The sequence below is a fragment of the Drosophila persimilis genome, unplaced genomic scaffold (assembly GCF_003286085.1).
Source record: "Drosophila persimilis strain 14011-0111.01,24,50 unplaced genomic scaffold, DperRS2 tig00000000-arrow-pilon, whole genome shotgun sequence".
NCBI classification, from domain to species: Eukaryota; Metazoa; Arthropoda; class Insecta; order Diptera; family Drosophilidae; genus Drosophila; species Drosophila persimilis.
This window is the reverse complement of record NW_020825288.1, coordinates 761,798-782,166: the sequence shown is the minus strand read 5'-3', so window position 1 is coordinate 782,166 and position 20,369 is coordinate 761,798. Positions and strand designations below refer to the sequence as shown.

At 44.3% G+C, this 20,369-nt stretch overlaps 6 protein-coding genes and 1 non-coding gene across 10 annotated transcripts; 3 read left to right on the top strand and 4 right to left on the bottom strand.

Annotated features, from left to right (window-relative positions):
• Window positions 1–26: 26 nt before the first annotated feature.
• LOC6594906 (KAT8 regulatory NSL complex subunit 2) lies at window positions 27–2,451 on the bottom strand. The gene is made up of 5 exons (XM_002020470.2): window positions 1,925–2,451; window positions 1,666–1,858; window positions 1,448–1,611; window positions 984–1,384; window positions 27–466 (listed from the first exon to the last, which is right to left on the bottom strand). Exons 1-5 carry the CDS (start codon window positions 2,418–2,420, stop codon window positions 281–283), a joined length of 1,440 nt encoding a protein of 479 aa, XP_002020506.1. The 5' UTR covers window positions 2,421–2,451; the 3' UTR covers window positions 27–280.
• Window positions 2,452–2,959: 508 nt separating this feature from the next.
• Window positions 2,960–4,747, bottom strand: LOC6594907. Its single transcript, XM_002020471.2, has 2 exons — window positions 4,330–4,747; window positions 2,960–4,256 (listed from the first exon to the last, which is right to left on the bottom strand). The coding sequence occupies exons 1-2, from the start codon at window positions 4,519–4,521 to the stop codon at window positions 3,033–3,035; spliced, it is 1,416 nt and encodes a 471-aa protein (XP_002020507.1). The 5' UTR covers window positions 4,522–4,747; the 3' UTR covers window positions 2,960–3,032.
• An 871-nt stretch (window positions 4,748–5,618) lies between these two features.
• LOC6594908 lies at window positions 5,619–7,367 on the bottom strand. Of its 3 annotated transcripts, none has more exons than XM_026990305.1 (3): window positions 6,948–7,367; window positions 6,206–6,549; window positions 5,619–6,135 (listed from the first exon to the last, which is right to left on the bottom strand). In XM_026990305.1, the coding sequence occupies exons 1-2, from the start codon at window positions 7,314–7,316 to the stop codon at window positions 6,292–6,294; spliced, it is 627 nt and encodes a 208-aa protein (XP_026846106.1). In that variant the 5' UTR covers window positions 7,317–7,367; the 3' UTR covers window positions 5,619–6,135; window positions 6,206–6,291. The 3 variants fall into 3 exon arrangements, with proteins under 3 accessions (XP_026846106.1, XP_026846095.1, XP_002020508.1); XM_026990294.1 differs by having other exon boundaries at window positions 5,719–6,135; window positions 6,642–7,367; XM_002020472.2 differs by lacking the exon at window positions 5,619–6,135 and having other exon boundaries at window positions 6,206–6,570; window positions 6,642–7,367.
• A 1,135-nt stretch (window positions 7,368–8,502) lies between these two features.
• On the top strand, window positions 8,503–9,754 carry LOC6595293 (40S ribosomal protein S8; the record flags this gene model as incomplete). Its single annotated transcript, XM_026995419.1, has 3 exons — window positions 8,503–8,637; window positions 8,916–9,327; window positions 9,558–9,754. Coding segments are annotated over 3 exons (651 nt in total), but the record flags the coding sequence as incomplete, so codon positions are not given.
• Window positions 9,433–9,479, top strand: LOC6595294. The gene has a single exon (XR_048045.2). It is a non-coding gene; the product is annotated as a small nucleolar RNA R442 (small nucleolar RNA).
• Window positions 9,755–9,822: 68 nt separating the features above from the next.
• LOC6595295 (zinc transporter ZIP13 homolog) lies at window positions 9,823–14,431 on the bottom strand. 2 transcript variants are annotated; one of them, XM_002020474.2, is made up of 5 exons: window positions 14,123–14,431; window positions 11,156–11,557; window positions 10,554–11,090; window positions 10,341–10,496; window positions 9,823–10,275 (listed from the first exon to the last, which is right to left on the bottom strand). In XM_002020474.2, exons 2-5 carry the CDS (start codon window positions 11,364–11,366, stop codon window positions 10,097–10,099), a joined length of 1,083 nt encoding a protein of 360 aa, XP_002020510.1. In that variant the 5' UTR covers window positions 11,367–11,557; window positions 14,123–14,431; the 3' UTR covers window positions 9,823–10,096. The 2 variants fall into 2 exon arrangements, with proteins under 2 accessions (XP_002020510.1, XP_026841947.1); XM_026986146.1 differs by lacking the exon at window positions 14,123–14,431 and adding an exon at window positions 13,143–13,215.
• Window positions 14,432–15,207: 776 nt separating this feature from the next.
• On the top strand, window positions 15,208–19,819 carry LOC6595297 (WD repeat-containing protein 44). Its single transcript, XM_002020476.2, has 9 exons — window positions 15,208–15,519; window positions 15,585–15,786; window positions 15,985–16,074; window positions 16,155–16,293; window positions 16,361–17,375; window positions 17,441–18,164; window positions 18,230–19,048; window positions 19,128–19,256; window positions 19,328–19,819. Exons 1-9 carry the CDS (start codon window positions 15,434–15,436, stop codon window positions 19,481–19,483), a joined length of 3,360 nt encoding a protein of 1,119 aa, XP_002020512.2. The 5' UTR covers window positions 15,208–15,433; the 3' UTR covers window positions 19,484–19,819.
• The last annotated feature ends 550 nt before the right edge of the window (window positions 19,820–20,369 follow it).

Here is a 20,369-nt window from a genome sequence, read left to right as displayed (position 1 = left end):
TTAAGTAAGTGAATTGAACAATGAACTATCAGTAAAATATCTCAATTGTTAAATTTATATAAAATAAAAAACGTCATGTATGCATCTACATTGTATCAATTTTGTGAAATCGTTTGATGTTAGTACTCGACGACTGCTCTGCTCGTGAAGCAATTTATATCATAAACTTTACGAATTGGGGTTCTGCACGCCTGATATTGCACGTAATGGGCAACATAACATTATCCTTTACCCATAATTAACTGAATTTGGATTGGCATTTGAGTTGGCTTACACAGGCTTACGCAGCGGTCGATTGTTTGGGTGACAATCTCAGAAGCTTAATATCGTTTTTTCTGTCTTCGCTATGTGCTGTGGTGACATTGCGAAAGCTTCTGGAAAGCATCATGTCTGCAGATATTTCAGTTTCAGTAATGAGAGTACTTGTTGAAGGGATTTCGTCTTCTTCGGTCTCAGATTCGCATTTCTGTGAGAAGAGATTAGTAGGTAGGTTCGTCAATAAGAGGCATGAGATATCAGATAGATGATTGTGATTAAAACTAATATGCAGTGCATTTCCGGGTGGATACACGTTGAGGCAAAATATTCATCTACATATACATATATGAACACTCTCCACATTCCGATCTTCCACTGCCGACGTATTGTTACATGTTGAAATATGGTCAGGGCTTTATCCAACAGACTACCATCTTACCATATAAAACCAGAGGATGTGAGTTCGGTAATTTATTCAAAGTCGATCACAAGCTGTTCAATAAACCCGTATGTAGATCTACATACTCGTAGTTCTACTACAGTTCTATATGATAGGTCTAAGATCTAGTTTTAATATTGTTGAGGTGGCAAATACTCGTATGATTAACAGTTTGAGTTATAAATTTGTATGCAAAACACGTAGACTATAAGTACAATAGCAGAAGCGACATTCGTGTGTAAGTGATGAAAATGGTGTGGTTAGGCTTAGATTTTATTTAACCCACCTTTTGTATGTACTGGCGCTTGGCTGGCACCACGCTCAGATGCAGCACACAGTTCGCGTCTTCAAGCATGCTTGTCACGGGCTCCTGGCATACAACACCGCTACGCTCCACTCCACATGCACGAAATAGAACCTGGCGCTTATCCTCCAATATGTGCTTGCGGCAGTGTTTGCAGCATGGCAGCGTTCGCTCTCCACATTTGACGCCGCCCTCTGTAAAAATACACTTGGGGTTGTTGGCCGACTTCGAAGCAAACAGCGTGTCCCGCGCGCGTTTCTCTTTGAATTTTTTGTAGAGAACCGCCTCAACGCCCTGCCGACGATGGTAGCTGTTGAGCGCCTTCAGTTGTTCGTAGAGCTTGCGCTCGTGCGGCGTCTCCTTAAGCTGATCGTGGATACTGCCTGCGAATATAGAAAGACAATTCAGAAACCTGCTGCGAAAAACACTAATAATTTTGACATTACAGTAAATTTCCCGTTCTCGCCGGATGTCGTGCAGGTACTGCCGACGCCTTTGTTTCAGAACAAGCTGCAAGTGGGACAGCTCTTCGCGGTAAAGGCCCTGAAGTTTATTCACTTTCAACTCTGCAATCCGAACAGCCTCAGCACGAGTGTAGACGCCGGCATGCCTAAAAGTAATCATTAAAGGACCCTACAACCAGTGTACTTGGTGAAAGACTTACTTTAGAGGATCATCGTCTTCAGAATCGATGCTTTCGTTCTCCGATTCAAAGAACTCGATATCTTTGGCTGTATTCTTCACACAAGGCGGATCTCCATCATTGCTGGAACTGTCGGAGGCGTAATCTAAGATTCGACGACGGCGGCGGACCTTTTCTATAACATTCTCTATACCATTTCGATGATCCTGATTAACTATAATGGAAACATAAATTAAACCCACCCTAACTATGTGGCACTGTACTCTGTATGCTGCCTTACCAAACGGTGCCACGTGCGGTGAAACAACATCGATCATATCCTCATCCAGCTCTGAGCACGGATACTCGAACTTAATATCCTCTACGTTTATGTGATGGGAAAGAGTGCTGAGCAACGTCTCATTGGTCTCGACGCCACTGCGGAGACGACCGACGGCTACATGCGTCTTTTGCAGCTGCGTCTGTCGGTTGTGCTCGAAGCAAAGTGTAGTGAGTATCTGCTCCTTCTTGTTATCATATTTGGGAACTGCGTTTATGCACTTTCTTCCGTTGGTGTACACATGTGTGCACTGGCGGTAGTTTGCCCGGGGATCGCGAAGAACGTGGCGAATGCAAAACTCATGTCCGTCAACCCGCGTCTGGCTGCATTCGTACGTAGGATTGGCGCACGACTTTATTTTGGCCACATCGACCAACAGTTGATCTTTTTCCGGGGTACAAGGTGCGCCCATGAACCGGGAGCACTGGCGCAGCTTGTTGGGGGAAAAAGTATCCATTATTTCCCAACGGCGTCGCTTTTATCTAATTTTTAAGAAAAATTCTGCGAAAACTAACACGCAGTGTGACCGCGTATGACGATAAAAGTATACCGTCCGACCCTCAAAAATATACCAACATATACCGTCTCATTTTCAAAATATACCGTAAATATACTGACGAATTCAAGTTCTATTAGACATATTCCTCGTTTTTGATATTCCGTTGAATATTACTAGCTAGATAGAACCCTCAGCCCTGCCCACATAATTTTATCCCATTAATGAATCAATTTCCTACTTGACTGGCTTGTTTTAAATACTTGACTTGTTTTCCTCCTACGACGATTGCTTTGATTGTTTTTGTCTCAATTTTGGTGCCTCAACAACAATATAGCGTCTCCTATATAGATAACAATTCAAACCTAGCCCACTTAACCCCCTCTATTTAGACAGGTGAAAACCTTAAGTTAAACCGTTTAAATAGTATTATTTATTATTAAAGTTATTATTTATTAAAGTTAAACATTAAAATATAAAACAATAAAATGTTATCTGACGAAGATTGATAAGTTGAATGTATAAGGATATGAATGTTGATATTAATATGATCAAAAGAACTGTCTGCTAGGTCTAGAACCAGCGACGCACCAAGCCGGAGTCAATCAGCGAACGGTTCAAGTTTACATTATCCGTACCGACGAGCACCATATGCGCGATGTTGTGTTTGATAGCTTCCACTTTTCCGAAGAGTCTGCGGTTGTTCACTTGATTTTTGAATGCGTTGACAGCCTTCGATGACCAGTTTCGACTGCTCATCGGAGCCACGTAAGCCAGGCGGCCCTGCATTCCTTGCGGCGGCAACTTGGCGAATTCTTTCATTAAAAACTTCACGTCTTTAACGTAGACGGTATCGATGACACCCGTATCGATGAGCTCCACCTTAATAGTCTTTCGTAGATTGTTCTTCCGGTGACTGACGACTTTGGCTCGCTCCCACTCCGATGAATTAATGGGGCAGACGACACACAGATGGCCGGGCGTCATCAGGCACTGCGGCATCGTGAACGTCGCCGAATCCAAATTTTTGTAGGCTTCCTGCATGTTGTGTGAAAAGTTATCATATAGGTCGTAGTCGTCGTATATCCAAAAGTGAAAGCTATGCGGATTGGTCACCTCCACAAGCTGCAGGAAGTACCGCTCATCCACTTTGAGAGTTTTTTCCAAGACGCGACGAGGCAGCTTGTAATCGGAGCGAACCGCGTCGCGAGGATAGTCGAAGCTGAGAACACGTTGATCGACAGCATATTCCGGAAAGGCATCACTCTCGTTGCAATCATCGCCGAAGGACACATCCACTTTCAGCTGGTCGAAATTGGGTAGGACCTCACGATCGTCGGATCTATAGGGTTCGATGGGCATTTGCTTCGCAACTGACACATTTTTCTCCTTTTTCTTCGGCTGGCCACTTGGATCATTATCAGACGAATTGCATCTTGGGTGTGGAAGCTGAACTTGATTTTGATTGCTGTTTTTGTACAAATATTTATGCATGTCAAACATTATTCTCATCTGGGCGCTATAGATCGGATCGATTGGATGTGTGGTTTGGGCGTTCTTCACGCGAGCCTGCTGGGAGTTAGGGCGCATATGCGGCTGAAAATTATTGACCAGATTGTACACCTGCCCAGACAAGGCCTTCTTCTCGTTGATAAAGACCAAATCTGATGGCTTCTGTGCAGCATGAATTCTGGACTTTTTGGATATCTTCTTCTGATTGTTGACGAAATTCTGGATGTGTGCGGATTTGGCAGTTGACAGTGGCTGGACAATAGCCATAGGCCCAGATCCGATCACCTGTGGATAATGTGATTTTAACATTAGTTTGACTATGCACAAGAATAGTACGAAAACCTAGCTAGATTCACACCTTAATGACGTCTGGCATGGAGCGGAGAAAAGTTTCGACGTCTCTGTAGCCGAACTGCCGATGCGGCACTTCTGAGCCCACCATCTGCTTGTAGTCGCGAGATAGTTTCTGGAGCGTCATTCTCTCGGGTGACGACACCAACACAGAATGCACCATCTTCTTTAGGACTCCGAGTTCTCCAGATGTATCCATATTGAAATTATATTGACTTATGCCAGCACAATAATATAATTATCAAAAAATTCCCGGTATTTTGCTTCGCCTTTTTAGGCGTCGGCTGCGAGCTTCGAATGTGGTGCGTACAATGCGTGACCGAATGTTATGCAGACAAGAATACTTTTATATAACATTTACTTTCGAAGGGAAGCTGTTTTGCACTTTCGTGTTAGTTTTTAACGGGGGCACGGACGCCACGCGTGGTTCGCGTCGCTTTTTTCAGTTGCTGTGCGGGTTGTTTGAAATTTGCTTTTGCAGCCCTAGTCATGGGACTCGACACTATCGTCATAAAAACGTAACATACCGTATCAATACAGTACTCTATATTATTATCAATGAATATTAATCATTAATTAATTAATTAGGAGCAGTAATATTATTATGTTGCTTAATGTGTATATCTATTATAGACTTATTTAATACGAATATTCTTTCGATACTATTGATAGAATTTTTCCAATGCTGGTTTTCTGCAGCCCTAGCGAAAGGTCCGTTATGTTTTGGCCGCCGACGCGTAATAACAACAAAAACAGTTGTAGACGCGAAACATTGAGAGAGAGTTTTTCTGTTGGAGGCTGAAAATTGGGCGCGGAAACTATATTTTAGTTATCAAAACAAGAAAAAAAAAGAAAACGGAATAAAAGCAAGTGAGTCCATCAAGAAAGTGTCGCCACTGATGCGACAACGCACCGATCCAGACGATGCTGCTTATAAAAATATATTATTCTTTTTTTTTCGTTCGCGTCGGTTTGTGTTAGATAGATTGATTCTTTGGGCGGCCATATAATATGTTTAGTGTGCGTTTCCGACTAGGCCGGCACAAGCAAATGGACAAGCTCCGGGCTGGAGTTGCTGCTACTATTGGTGGTGTTCTTGCTCGGCAGCAGCAAGCCAGAGAGGCACGACGCTCCTCCCCTGGTCCAAAGTGCTGCTAGACTTTCAGAGTCAATACAAGCTGGATTTGAAAAACAAAAATAAATATGCCAAAAATGGCTAAAACCAAAAATAAAATAAAAAACAAAGTTGTTGCTTTTATTTTTATTTATTTAAAACTTTTTTGTTGTCAGTTGCGGTGCATCTAATTTGCGACCCGGTACTCAGTCAGTAGTCAGTGTAGAATATACATATATGTATGTATGTGAGCTTATGATCTATATTACCTATAAAACATATTCTATACGTAATTGTACGTACTCGTGAGAGTTAACATCGCAGCCGACGACTACCGCGTCTGCCTTTGTCTTTTGGTATCACTGAGGGAAGGAAAGATCTCCTCACCGCAATTCTGTCGTAATTTTTTTAGGTGTAACCACGACCACTAGGGGATAGTGTTGCTATTGCAATCCGATTTCATTCTGGCTGAAATAATGATCCGATCTCAGCCAGTTTCGGCAGATTCTGTACGATTGTGCGTTTCGGTTGCCACAGATTTTCGTCCTTAGTGTTGGGCAGGGTGAAATTTTCAATTATTTTAACAGTGTGATATCACAGGAGTCTGTATACAGATCTTATGTTCTTCGTCTATTTTAAAGCCGGGCTTCGCCAAACGCCTGCCAAACAACATCCAAAGCGGGGGCGACCGATGCATCTCTGATCCAAACGACGCCAGATAATAAACAGGCCAATATAATTATTGTTTAAATTATAATTTGTTACATACTTAATCATATCGCCCATCCATTTCATCTACATAATATATATACGTATTAAAATAAACGTATCCGCCTGTGTGCCGTTGTGTTGTTGTTAGTTTTCCAGAACGTTCATATCGAGGAGGAGCTTCTTGGTCTGCAGGTCGATTAGTCTCCGCTTGGATCTGGCCAATTCGGCCATCTCATTAAAGTATATTGTCTCAGCTTTGAGCTTCTCGTCCATTTGCGTGGTGGTCTCCGAAAGCGAGGCGGAGTCCGCTCGGACTATGTGGTGCATGTCACTTGATTCGGGATAATCATGCTTATCCCCAACGTCTTCGGTGTTGTCGACGACGTACTCGTAAAAGGGTTCCTGCAGCGAAATCGAAGTTACCTTAAAACAAATATGCATTACATTTACTGCGGCCGCAAAACGTGGACAGTGGAATAATACATTACACTCACCTCGTCCTCCAAATGATCCGTCACCTTCTCAATAATGCTATCTACATCATCGAAGTTGACTTTCTCCAGTGGATCCGCCATCTGCCTGCGCTCAACGTTGCACACGATCTCTTTTTTGGGCACCATCAAGTGATGATGCGAGTGGTCTAAGGTCTTCGACAGATTGTGATGGCGGCGCACGATGTGACGCATCAAGTTGGACGACGAGTGTTTGGAGGATAATGTCTTCCCACAGTGCTTGCATTTTGCCATAAACTCCGACATACGCACAAAGTGCGCCCACAGCTTGTTGTTCTTGCCAATTACTTTGTTCCGCATCTCCGCTTCCTGGCTCTGTCGATCCAGCTGTTGCTGAACGCCCATAATCGTGCGAACAGCACTCTTGGTCTCGCCTTCGCCGTCCCCCTCTCCCTCGCCGTCGCCATCGTCCATCATGTGCATGTCCTCAGAGGCCGAGGCCGCCGCCTCCAACTCGTCCTTTAGCTCAGCCAGCATCTTGCCTTCTTCGCCCGCAAAAATCTGTCGAGCCAGTAGCTTGTGGTTCCTTATTAGGTGGCGCGTCAGATTCGATGAAGTGTGTTTGGAGGAGAGTGTTTTGCCGCAGTGCTTGCACTGTACTATGTATTCGGTGAGGCGATGGAAATGCGAGAGGGCCTTGAAGTTTTTGCCAACCATAGTTGCATTCAAAACTTGTCTGAGTGTACCGAACCGTTTAATTACCGAATTTTTGAATTAAAATTAGGTTCTTTTGAACAAAAAATTGTTTTGGTACAGACTTTTCTAGTTCGCGATAACATATACGGTCTGACCCTTAGAAATATACCGAAGTACGTCACAAATTTTAAAAAATACCGTAAATATGCTAACGAATTATTTTCATTTTTGCTCCCGTGGGAAAACGTCCGTTATTCACTTTTTGACATGTAATCAGAAATTCGATGCTGATCACGAACACTTATTCGATGTGGCCTGGGACATGGCTAGATTTAAAATTGGTTTCTATACGGTTTCTCCATTGGTCCATTGGGAAAGAGGGTGAGTCAATTACTTAAAAATCCTGGAAAATACTATAAGTATAAACATTAGCAAGGTGTGTAAGCTAGACATGGTGGCAAGATAATCTGAAATCCGTCTGAACTTCAGAAATATACCAAAATCGTCGAATAATGCTGGCTAACTAAGACTCTTAGCGCATCCCATATAATTTTAGGGCCTTGATGAATAAGTTTTCTACAAGATTAGTTACTTTTAAGTACTCCTTTGTATTGTATCATGTGTAAAACAAGGTTTAAACAAAAAAGGTCAACAAAAAAAGTGGCAACGTAAGTGAGTACGGAATGTAGGGACATTGCTGCGATGAAAAATCCCTCAACGAAGAGAAAGAATTCCATCAATAGCAAATCCCCAAAAAACGAGAGGATCTCCCACCAAACTTGAGCGCCAAATAATTGCCACTCAAAAGTAGCACCAAAAGTGCTGCAATGCGCATGTTAACAGTGGCAGACCAGCTGGAACAGGGTTGCCCATAATGGCAAATGTCAAAAAAGTAACCTAAAAATTTTGACACGAGGTGTTGTGCGTGTCTTTTCCTTTCTTTCTCGCTTTTTACTCGAACATGGGTAAGTCGGCTCGTGCGAAATGCGTTAAAATATCAAGGAAATTGGCTCAAAAATGCATTGAATCAATGTAAAAGTGTGTGAAAAACAATGCCACCAACGGATCGGCAATAATTCCAAAAATTTTGATGCATTTTTCAATGAATTCAACCCTCGAACCCATGAGTTGCCCATGAGTTGTGGTTGGCGTGCGTGTGTTTGTGTTCTTGATATTTAAGCGCAGCCAATGTGCCATGTTTTAATTTAATTCGTATGTTTTAATATTGTTCCCAGGTATTAGCCGTGATAGTGCACACAAGCGCCGCTCTACTGGTGGCAAGCGCAAGTCGCTTCGCAAGAAGCGCAAGTTCGAGTTGGGTCGCCCCGCCGCCAACACCAAGGTAAGCGATGCCTGTCGCCTGTCACCTGTCAGTGCGTGGCATACAGAAATGTAGCTACTTGGCATAGCATAAAATTATTGCTGATTTGCTAAAATGATGTTAACGCGTGTCAACTGTAATTGCGCATGGTTTACCTAATCGTGCGCTACTGTTTGATGATTTAAAAGCTTTATGTTCGGACTACTGATTTTCAACTGTCGCTGTTCCAACTAAATACTCTACTGCTTGGAAGTTTGCGGATATTCTAAACGGTTGGTCTTTCATTTTATTTATTGCAGCTCGGCTCCAGCCGCGTGCACTCTGTGCGCACTCGTGGAGGCAACAGCAAACTGCGTGCCCTGCGCCTGGAGAACGGCAACTTTGCCTGGGCCTCTGAGGGTGTTGCCCGCAAGACTCGTATCGCTGATGTCGTCTACAATGCGTCCAACAACGAGCTGGTGCGCACCAAGACACTGGTGAAGAACAGCATTGTGGTCATCGACGCGACGCCATTCCGCCAATGGTACGAGTCCCACTACGTGCTGCCCTTGGGACGCAAGCGCAACCCCAAGCACGCACAGAAGGAGGATGAGAACGATGTGCTGACCAAGAAGCGCAGTGAAAAGGTCATGAAGAAGTACCTGGAGCGTCAAAAGTTTGGCAAAGTTGAGCAGGCGTTGGAGGACCAGTTCACTTCTGGCCGCATCTTGGGTGTGTATTTTCTATAGTTTTCATTTTATCGCTGGCTGTATACAAATGATGTAAAATCCTTAGCGATCCAACAACTTTATTGCAAAATTCTTGTTTTAAGAATGATGCAAGCCTGTTGGGTGTGATTACGGCTTGTCATAGTTACTCTGATTGCCAAACAGCTTATGTCCAGTGCGGGCGGATTGCCTTTCGTTTGCTAATCCCCTTCTCTTTCTTTCTGCTCCTTTCAGCCTGCATTTCTTCCCGCCCCGGTCAGTGCGGTCGCTCCGACGGCTACATTCTGGAAGGCAAGGAATTGGAGTTCTACCTTAAGAAGATCAAGTCTAAGAAGTAAAGGCACTCTAGATAAGCTTGCAAGCGCAGCGCTCAGATGATCAATGGACTTGCAAAGAAAACAAAATAAAAACCGATTCTTTTGATAGAAGAATATCTCGAGCTGTCTTTTCTGTTGCATAAATAGTAGATGATATCCGCAGAGAGCAGATCGAAGATAGATTTCTTTGAAAACACACAGTTTCTATTCATGTTTTTCGTATGTTACAATAATACGTAATTATTAACAGTAGTTTAAATATCATTCGTATCGGCTATAATTACACAACGCAAAATAGGACGAGTGGCCAGGAGGGGCTAGGCATCCCTATAGCCATCCCGTAAAGTACAACAAATTCATTTCAATTTTGGACACCCAACAACGGAGCCATCCTGGTGGAACCATTTATGGAATAAACTATTCTGATGTGCTGCTCGGCTTCTTGCTAGGGTTAGGTTAGTGTTCGAAAAGCGTCGTCATGACAGCCATTAATGCAATGCCAAAGACCAGGGCTAGCAGCTGCTTAATGGATTCCTTGCGTTCCTCTTCTTTTAAGAGATCAGGTAATACTGTGACCAGCGAAATGTGCAGGAAGCCGCCAGCGGTAAAGGGCATGATCCACGAGGTGCGTGCCTCTGTAAAAGCAAAGAAGAGAGCTCAGCTCACTGACGCTGAAAGATGATAGTTTTGGTGGACATACCCATGGCTGAGGTTACACCGGAGCCTCCGATCGCCACCAGGGCACCAAGTAGTCCTGCTCCTGCTGTTAGCAGCTGTGCCCGAGCCGCATCCCAGCGACTGAATCCGGAGCGCAGAAGAATGGCAAAGTCCCCGACTTCGTGGGGGATCTCGTGCACTGCAAAGGAACACCACGTAAGGATCTACGACTAGCTGAAGCCAGCATCATATTTACAAAGTATGGCGAATGTGGCCAGGACTCCGTGTCTGAAGGAGACCAGAAAAGATCCAGCCACCGCCAGGCCGTGCGTAAAGTTGTCGATGGAATTGGCCAGCAGGTTCAGGTATCCGGCGACCTTCCTGGGCTGTTCTTTCTGCTCCTTGGACTTCTGCTCTCGCTCGCGCAAGAAACATACCTTGTCCACGTCCTCAATGTCACAGGCTCCGCCGCAGCTCTCGGAGGTTCCCCCCTCCGGCAGCTTGCCCCCATGGCGGCGCAGCAGGCAGTTTGCGATCTCCACGCACTTGGGCTGGGGATTCTCCTCGTCTGCGTTCGTGTAGCCGGAGAAGATTTTCTCCACTATTGTGAAGATCAGTATGCCAGCGAGCACCCACAGTCCGGAGCGCAGCGATGGGTGGCTGTCCCCCAATTCCCCCGAGGAGCTCTGGTGATCGCCCTCCCAGGCCTCTGGTAGCAAATGGAGGAACACATCCCCCAGCAGTCCTCCCACTGCGAAGCTCAGGAGCACTCGCAGGAACTTTGATTCCGCAGCTGAAGCGAGAGACAACTTGATCTTGAAAAACGGTCTAAAATTAATCTCTTAGAGCAACACTTACGGTCTTTGTATCCATTTTTGGCCAGTTTCTCCTCTGACGGAATGATGAGCAGTGGAAAGATGCCACTGAGGCCGATAACCACCGAACCCAGCAGCGAGAACACCCACGGGGTGTACTGGAAGCTCTTAAAGTACTCTGGCACGTAATTGTTCATCAGATTTGCGTATAGCATGGTTAAATGTTCATCAAAAAAGCTGCTATTTGTGCTCATTGTTGTCTGTGTTTCAGCTACAGCTGTTTCCTGGACTGGTTCTGGATCTGGATCTCGATCTTGACGACGACTCTTCCGGTTGGTCGTTGCCTGTACTGCAGCCTGTACTTGAGATATGGGGATGTGTCCAATCACTGTCTGGTCATGTCCATTAACTCCTTAACTGAATATGTCCCACGCCTTTTTCCCAGCTGAAAGCCAAAATTCGAATTTTTAATAAAAAAGAAACCTGTGAAATTTACGAGTATATCTACAATAAAAAAATATATATAAGTCGGGCTGAATCAGTTCTAGAATTTTGTTACTTGGCAACAAAATAAAGGAATACCCTGACAAGCTGATGAGAAAATCTCTTAGATATAGAAAACGGACAGACGTCAGTCAATAAGGGAGCAGTAGCCGCCCCCCTCTCTCGACTGTTGCTGTTGCTGTTGTCGGGCTCGGTTCGATAAGCAAGTCAGTGTAAAATTGAAGTCTTTAAGGCTTAAGCATGACTAGAGATAGCTTTAGCATAGGAGCGGCAGTCAATCAAACGCTATAATGACCAAGAGATAATTGCCTCAACTATGTATCCTTTAGGCTTTTTGCATAAGCGTACGTAAGCGCATACTCGTATCCTCGCTCGAAGGCTAATAGCAGGCGGATAGCGCTAAACCAGTCAAATTGATCATCGATTCGATCATAAAATCACGTCACAGTCCTTACACTCAATTATACAATGATTGACGAGAAAGAAACTCAAGTTCTGTCGATAGAATCACAAAAATCAGTCTCGACTACGCGTAATGGGAGGAACAATTCTTCAAAATGGATATCCGTCGCCTTTAGTGTCCCCAAAGATACTAATTGAAATTGTAAACGCCACTCCCACGTCTCAGTGCTCAGTTCTCTGTTCTCAGTTCTGTTTGATGTGTGTCTGCCTGCTGCTGTGCACGATGAAGCTTAAACTGTTCAATTTTTTCGCGATAAGATACAGGTAGACGGCGCACTGCCACTGCCACCCATATCACTGATGTTGGTTGCTTTGTTAAACGGCAATCGTGTACATCTTTATAGGGAAAAACGGCCACTGGCTGCGTCTCTCTAAGTACTAGTCATCAAACTCCTAAATTAAATCATCCAACTACTGATATCATGGCTGATCATTTTAGGATTTTCATTTGTTCAAGCGTTTCACATAGGCAGTGGCAGAGCCAGCAACCAGACGCAGAAAATTCTGCTGCCACAAAATCCGAGCGAGATAGCCCCACTCTCGTATCTCTCGCAGTCTTTGGTTGTCATTGAACTATCCATACAAAGACACGATTCGGAAGAGCGCACCGACGTTTAAGTACTCTCGACATTAAAGAAACAACAAATTTATATGGTTGCTTCTTATAGAGGCTATATGATTAAGTGGTCCGATCGGGCAGATTCTGAAGAAATTATGAAGGAACAGAACATACACAGCAGAAACGACACTAGGAGAATGTGTGATATATGTATGCACATATGTGTAATGTGCGTGCAAATGTATGCCACTCGGGGATGAAGTTTATATACATATGTAGTTCATAGATGTCGTTTCACTGTTGTACACTGTTTAATCGTACATTGTACACACTTATGATTTTCTTAGCTTCGTATTTATGTACATACATATGTACATATTTACCATACAATACAAGTGCACAAATGGGGGACAATGGATTGTTGTTCAGCCTCCAAACGTGATTTTTGGCGGTGTATTTGTATAATTTCAACTGTTAACACAATAGCACTATAACTATAACACACTTGACTGTTACTAATGCGGAAATTTATGCTCCAAGCTCCCACAAGTCGTCGTCGTCGTCGTCTTATCGCGCCGGTAAATAAGCTCGTTCTGAGGGAGGCAACGTCTTTCGTTGCATTCTTATAGAAAGAGCAGAACAGAGCGAATAGAAATCGTATCTTAGGGGATCCAGCTATATTACTATATATATGCTTCCCCATACAACAGTTGCTAACCAATGAATTACATGAATCACATTATTGACAACGACTCTCGCTTGACAAACCAATGGCGCCGATTATTTTGCACTCTGCACTACAGAAACGAGACATGACAAATTAACAAAACTGGAATGAAACTAAATGAAATGCTGATTATCAGCAGAAACGTGCTGTTGCTGCACATGTGTAAGAACTTAAGTAGAAAAAAGATGGTCCCTTAAACAATTACGTTAACTAATCCTAATATTTACATAAATGTACATACATATGTATGTACCATGTAATTGTTTATTTGCAAGTAAATGCTGATAACACACACACTGTTGCCTGTCAGCTGACTGTATTTTCAATTTCACTGCTGAAAACCGCAACAAATACAATTAAAATTAAATATACTTTTCTGTGGATCGAAAAACATACGAGAAACATACGAGTGTTTCGGCATTATAACCCTTTGGATTCTTAGTAAAATCGTTAAAACCGGACTGCAGGCAAAACCAGTTTTCCAAACAAGTTCGCTTTGTTGTTGTCTAACCAAATCAATGCGTTTGTTTTTGTACTCGTACTCCTATGTCTGTGATAACAGGTAGTATAGTAATGTTGAAGTAGTGATCGGCGGAGCACAGATTTTTAAGATTAACTCGAGTGCAAAAAATTATCAAATATGGCCGCTATGGCAGCTGTTTGGCGTGTGTGGGTTGGGGTGGTGTGGGGCGAATGCACCGTTATTCGGTTAAACAGCGCCTTACGCTAGGTTAGTTATTTATATTGCGGTTCTTTACCGTTATGCTGGTTGTGTTGGCGTCAACGTGCTCGTCTTCAATGAGGCACAAAGGAAAAGTCTTTTGTTTTGTTTTCATTTACTTTTGTGACTGTTGCGTTCGCGAACAAACATAATCTTATTGTTTATCTAATGCGCAGTAGCGGACAGAGTGGCACCCACTAAACAATATAAATGCACGATTCTCTTATTCGATAGGATTCCTAAGGAATGTCTTTGTCGTTGTGAGATACAGTCCTCCCTTCAGAAGAACTTTGCGTTTAATACCGCACTTGGTAGACTCTCTCGGAGTCACTCTACGAAAGGTTACAAGTACAAAAATTGCACATAAATATGTACGTTTGTTTACTAGTGTGCCGTGTGGAAAACAAACATGGCTGGCGAACAGCTGGCTGCTATCGATAGTTAATCGAATAGTTGCAGCATAGGGGTGCGAGCGTGACTGCCTGCCTGCGTGACCAAAACCGAACTTGAATCGGGTAAGGACATCCTTTAACCACTTGAAAATTATATGTCTCATTTAATTTGTAAACCGAGTTTTAATCAAAACACAATACATGCAAGTACTAAAGAATAGTTCATCTAGTAGAAAATGTATTCATCAATTGCCTAAAATTATATGGGCAGAGCTAAAGGTTTTAGTTAGTCAGTATTATTCAACGGAATATCAAAATTGAGCAATAGGAACGACTTTTCTCTTACGTTTTATTTGTTTGACTATATTCGTTAAATTCCTTTGTACGAAATTTGCAATAGAAGAAAGTCTTTAAAATAAACCAGTCAATTAGAAAATAGATTCATTAATTGGGTAAAATTATGTAGGCGTGGCTAAATGTTCTATATAGCTGGTAATATTCGATGGAAGATCAAAATCAAGGAAAATGTAAAAAAAAACTTGAATTCGTTAGTATATTTACGGTCTATTTTTAAAATGAGACCGTATATTTAATTATATTTCTGAGGGTCGGACGGTATATTTTAACGCGGCCACACTGGACTCTACGTAGAAAATAAATTAAAAAACAATTGATTTCTACATAAAAATTCATAGTGGTAAAATGTTTTTTAACCCCCAAATTTTTCTAAAATGTTAAAAACATTGACTGTTGCGTTAGCGCGACAGCCAAGAACGACGTAAGTCGACAAACATCTGAAGCGTGAGCAACGCTCCACAACAACAAAAGGGAGTTAAGTTAATAACAAAAAGGCGAAAAAAGTACTTCGTCAAAATTTGCATACAAAAACGAGTTGAGTTGGTTAGGTAATACACAGAGACGAGACCCCATTGACTACGCACAACCACAGCTCAACAATGAGTAAGCTGGAGACCGATTCGGACAGTTCCGAGGAATTTTTCGATGCCGAAGACACTACGCCCAATCGTCATTCCACACTGTGGTACGCATCGCACTCTAATCTTATATCCAGCGTGGCTGACTAATACACAAATTTGTACATTCTAGTCGTAGATTGCCGGCAGAGGTGGCTCAGGAGTTTATATTTCCAGAGCCTGCAGTGCGTGTCAATGCGGCCGCCTCATCGGACAGCGATGCGACTCCCATTGGCGCTGGAACGCCTGCCACACGGAGTCCCACCAACAGTCTAGGCGCTCGTCTGAAGCAGCAACCCGTAGTCTTCGCCGAGCCGAAGCCAGTGCATGGAGCAGTAAGTGGGGCACGGTCATATGTTGGGTGCATTTGTCAGTTTTGCCTAAGAATTTCCAATATTAACAATAAAAATATTTTTATTCTCTTCTTTCATATTTTTTTGTGGTTTATACACTCTCTTTCTGTCGTAAATATGATGCGAAAAACAACTTAAACTTCAATCTAATCCTATAACTATGAAACGTATCGTATATAGTATGGTAGACAACGCTTTCGCGAACTCCGTCAGTGCATGCAAAACGATGAAGATGATAATCCAGGAAATACACTCACACCTGACTCTCAGGTATTTATTTTTGCAAACTGCTTTGATTTCTCATTGTTTAATCCTTCGTTACTAATTGATGATTTCTTTACTGATTGCAGAATAGCTCCACGGATGGGATTTTCACCAATCGATCCACGCATCCGTTCAAGGTTATCGAAACCGATGCGATGAGCATACAGAGCATGACATCCTTGGGTCGCGTGGGACGCATCTTGGCAGGCAGTATAGACCCTTCGGGTGAGTGAGAATTTGACGTTCATTTAACTCGTCAAAAAACTAAGCAAGCCCTCAATTCTATGCTCAGCCATCAGTATTGATCGTGAGTCCCTGGCCTCCCTGAATGCCCAGCAGAAGCATCAGCAACAGCAACAGGCACAGACGCAGACGCAACCCCAACAACCGACGCAGTCTTCGACCATGTCCTCAGCACCGAGAACTGCAAGCACATCCTCTGGCATAGGGACGCCAGCTGTCTCGCCCAAGCATCAGCTGCAAGATGCTGCAGCTCCCAGTGCATTAGGCACTGCTTCTAGGGTCCCCTCGAATGCCTCAGTACCTGTGCAGGCATCAGCTGCTGTTGGAATCATGTTGCAAGAGCCAGATGTGATAGCAAGCACAAAGCTTGCGCAGTCCAAGACAACAGATTCTATCACCTCATGCGGGCCAGTGGCGCCACCGCGAAGGAAGAAGAAATCGCGACACCTTTCAAGCAGTTCCTCGGATCAGTATAATATGTCCGACCGGCCGACCGACGCGGAAGACACCGACAGCGACACTCGTTCTGTAAGAAGCGTACGCGATGCCCAGCAGAAGCTGCGCGATGACTTTGTCCTGGAGTTTGAGAGCTCGCTGAACGATGCCAATACCTCGGCATCCAGCAACACATTGACCTGCTCGTCCACCAACACAATCGTATCGGCCACGACCACGGCCACGCCCTCGTCTCTGGTGCAGATGCCGTCGATGAGTGCCATGCATATACGTCCCATGTTGGCCACGACGGCAATTGCTGCCCTCTCCAAGCCTTCGCATTCGCTGGGGAGCAGTTCCACGTCAGTTTACTCGAAGCCAAGTCCCTCAAACTCGGCCAAGAGCAACTCAGCGCCAGGACGCGTCAGCTCCATCGATCCGAATCAGGGTCTCAATCTATTCAAGGCCATTCAGGGGGGCTACGTAGTCAAGCCACGTGACGAGGCCAGCAACAAGGCCCAGGGTCCATCCCAGGATGAGATTGAGCGCATTGAGAAAATGCTCATGGAGAACGCAAATCGTCCCAAGTTGGCGGGCACCGGCTCCAATAGCTTGGGCAGTGCCACGCGGTGAGTTTTCTTTGATTTTTGGTTTTCTGAAATGAAATATGTTTGGTTCTCTGTTTGCCCCACAGATATCCAGCCTTGTATCGCGTCACCAACGACAAGGAACGACGAAAGTCTGCTGGCGACGAAGATGTGCTAAGGCAGATGAACATTTACGTGCGGACACGCACCAGCTCTGGCAAGCAGCTTACCGACTTTGAGATACTCGAGCAAGTGCCTGTGAAGAACCTGGACACGGGAGAGAACATGCCGCTCTCCGAGATGCGTTCACCGCCAGTGCCTGAGGGCTGGAATCCACTCTCGCTGCATATCCTAAAGCTGACGTCCCACCTGGAGGTGACCCAGAAAGAGTCCGATGAAGAGAGTGTGATTGGCATACCGCCTAGTATTGAAGGCCAACAGCCCGACGAGGAAGAGCTCGAAACGGACGACGGCAGTCGTCTGAAGAAGAAAACGGCACGCATTAAGCGCTTCTTTGGCACCACAATGCGCAAGACTGTGGACAAGGCCAAATCGATTGCATCTGAAGTGTCGCATGCGCGACACAAGGAGGATGTGGCCGATATCGTGGACGCCATGAATCCCGAGCAGAATATCAAAATCAAAGCGTCCTCGTCCAACAAGGGACCCTACGAATTCACCAAACTCCAGCACGTGCAGGACTTAAGTGGCGAGGACACGAGCGCAGTGTGGTGCATGAAGTTCAGCTCGTGCGGGCGCCTCTTGGCCACAGCGGGGCAGGATAAGGTTCTGCGAATTTGGGTGTTGAAAGATGCCTATCCATTCTTTCAGGTAACTGCTCTTGCAAATATCAATTTTCTTGTGCCTAATGCTCATTGAATATTAACATTCCCTAGGACATGCGCAACAAATACAATGCCGATCAAAAGTCATCGCCCACGCCCTCACAGGAGTCTCTCGTTTCGCAGCACTCGGCCGAGGAGGCGATTGCTATGGCCACAGCCGCTGAGAAATGCACAGGGCCCTTCATGCCCAAGCCCTTCTGCACCTACAACGGGCACACCTCGGATCTGCTGGATGTTAGCTGGTCGAAGAACTACTTCATCCTGTCTAGCAGCATGGACAAGACGGTCCGCCTGTGGCACATATCCAGAAAGGAGTGCCTCTGCTGCTTCCAGCATATTGATTTTGTCACAGCCATTGCCTTCCATCCGCGCGACGATCGATACTTTCTGAGCGGAAGCCTCGATGGCAAGCTGAGACTGTGGAATATACCGGACAAGAAGGTGGCTCTGTGGAACGAGGTGGATGGCCAGACAAAGCTCATCACGGCAGCCAATTTCTGTCAGAACGGTCAGTTTGCTGTGGTGGGCAGCTACGATGGACGCTGCATATTCTACAACACGGACCAGCTTAAGTACCACACACAGATCCATGTGCGCTCTACCCGCGGCAAGAATCGCATTGGCCGCAAGATCAGCGGCATCGAGCCCATGCCCGGAGAGGACAAAATATTGGTCACCTCCAATGACAGCCGAGTGCGCCTTTACGATTTGAGGGATCTCAACTTGTCCTGCAAGTACAAGGGTTACTTGAATGTGTCCTCGCAGATCAAGGGGTCGTTCAGTCACGACGGGAAGTATATCATTGCCGGATCCGAGAATCAATGCATTTACGTATGGAAGACCAATCACGACTACTCCAAGCTGAGCTCGGTTAGTAAAATAGATTATTTACAGCCATGCAGAAAGTTCCCCTATTCCCTGATTGCTAATTGCTGTGTAATCCTTACAGGTTCGTCGCGATCGCAGCGATTTCTGGGAGGGCATTAAAGCACATAATGCCACTGTCACCTGTGCCATATTCGCGCCACATCCAGAGGCCATCATCAAACCAGAACCTGATGAAATTTCGAATGAAAAGGTAACAGCCAAACAACCTTTCGTTTATCTGTTTCAGATACTGATTCAAGTGTTTTCTGCTTTCGGTTTTAGCTGGCTCACAATGCACCTGATCCACTTGTCGAACAGCATAAAAAGGGATGCGGCTACGTGCTGGTCAGCGCAGATTTCAATGGGGCAATAAAGGTGTTCATTAATAAGACAAAGCCCAAGCACAGCAGTCTGCCCTACACGGCTATAGCGGATTAGATAATCGCAGGTCTATTCTATCGTAGATGGAAGAAAAAACGGAAACGGAAACGAAAACGAGAAAGTAAATGATGTAATTGATTTGTGTTGTATTTTTATTTGTGATTATATTTGTCAGTTTTTATACCATTCATTTCTAGCGCCATTTCTGCTTATTTATATACAAACAATACAATACATACGTAAACCTTATTAATGCTACACCTATGTGTCTACCCTCGTATCGCAGTATATGAAAAGTTGTTAACTAAATGCGGTTCTGCTAGCACGAAATATTTGTAATGTTATGTATTTTTAACGCTGATTGAATGAATGAATGTGTGTGTAGATATTTAATTTGCAAATGTTTCTTTTATTGTTTAACATTATTTTGAAAGTCAATTTTACACTATAATGCCTCCTCCCTGCACGGATGGGAATGACTTTGTACAGAAAAGCGTGATGAGTACATTTTCTGACACGTCACAGGATCCCAGGCCAGGAAGATGTCGGATGTCGAAGATGCCGGCCGAATCGCAAAGCAGTTACTTTTAAAACCTACACACATAATTAATTTATAACTAACTTTATAATATAGTACGAGTATATTTTGTGTAAAGTAAAGTTGTGCAACCCTCGGAACGGAACGGGGAAACTAAAAACTGTAATGTGCTGTAATGTTTATATTGATTTTCTTCAGAGTAGAAGTTGAAGTGCTTCGGGATTAGAGACGGCTCAGGGCAGGAACGGAATGTCTGCTGTTTAGCGAAAGCTTAACCTTCATGTTTGCGGCTTCCTAAGTTGCTGGGTTGGGGCTTGGGTGTTGGATACTGCAAGTAAAAAGTAGAAAAATGTAATTCATGTAATGTGATATTTTCATATTTACAGCAAGGGCCATGACTAAATG

Coding starts and splice junctions, on each gene's coding strand:
- LOC6594907 (XM_002020471.2), bottom strand. CDS start 4,521: ATGGATACATCTGGAGAACTCGGAGTCCTAAAGAAGATGGTGCATTCT. Junction 4,257..4,329: donor CCATGCCAGACGTCATTAAG/GTGTGAATCTAG, acceptor CATTATCCACAG/GTGATCGGATCTGGGCCTAT.
- LOC6594906 (XM_002020470.2), bottom strand. CDS start 2,420: ATGGATACTTTTTCCCCCAACAAGCTGCGCCAGTGCTCCCGGTTCATG. Junction 1,859..1,924: donor ACCGCACGTGGCACCGTTTG/GTAAGGCAGCAT, acceptor TTTCCATTATAG/TTAATCAGGATCATCGAAAT. Junction 467..983: donor AGCGCCAGTACATACAAAAG/GTGGGTTAAATA, acceptor CTCTTCTCACAG/AAATGCGAATCTGAGACCGA.
- LOC6595295 (XM_002020474.2), bottom strand. CDS start 11,366: ATGAGCACAAATAGCAGCTTTTTTGATGAACATTTAACCATGCTATAC. Junction 10,497..10,553: donor GGCCACATTCGCCATACTTT/GTAAATATGATG, acceptor GTTCCTTTGCAG/TGCACGAGATCCCCCACGAA. Junction 10,276..10,340: donor CGGTGTAACCTCAGCCATGG/GTATGTCCACCA, acceptor TTGCTTTTACAG/AGGCACGCACCTCGTGGATC.
- LOC6594908 (XM_002020472.2), bottom strand. CDS start 7,316: ATGGTTGGCAAAAACTTCAAGGCCCTCTCGCATTTCCATCGCCTCACC. Junction 6,571..6,641: donor CGGATCATTTGGAGGACGAG/GTGAGTGTAATG, acceptor ATTTGTTTTAAG/GTAACTTCGATTTCGCTGCA.
- LOC6595297 (XM_002020476.2), top strand. CDS start 15,434: ATGAGTAAGCTGGAGACCGATTCGGACAGTTCCGAGGAATTTTTCGAT. Junction 16,294..16,360: donor AGGCAGTATAGACCCTTCGG/GTGAGTGAGAAT, acceptor TTCTATGCTCAG/CCATCAGTATTGATCGTGAG. Junction 17,376..17,440: donor AGCTTGGGCAGTGCCACGCG/GTGAGTTTTCTT, acceptor TTTGCCCCACAG/ATATCCAGCCTTGTATCGCG.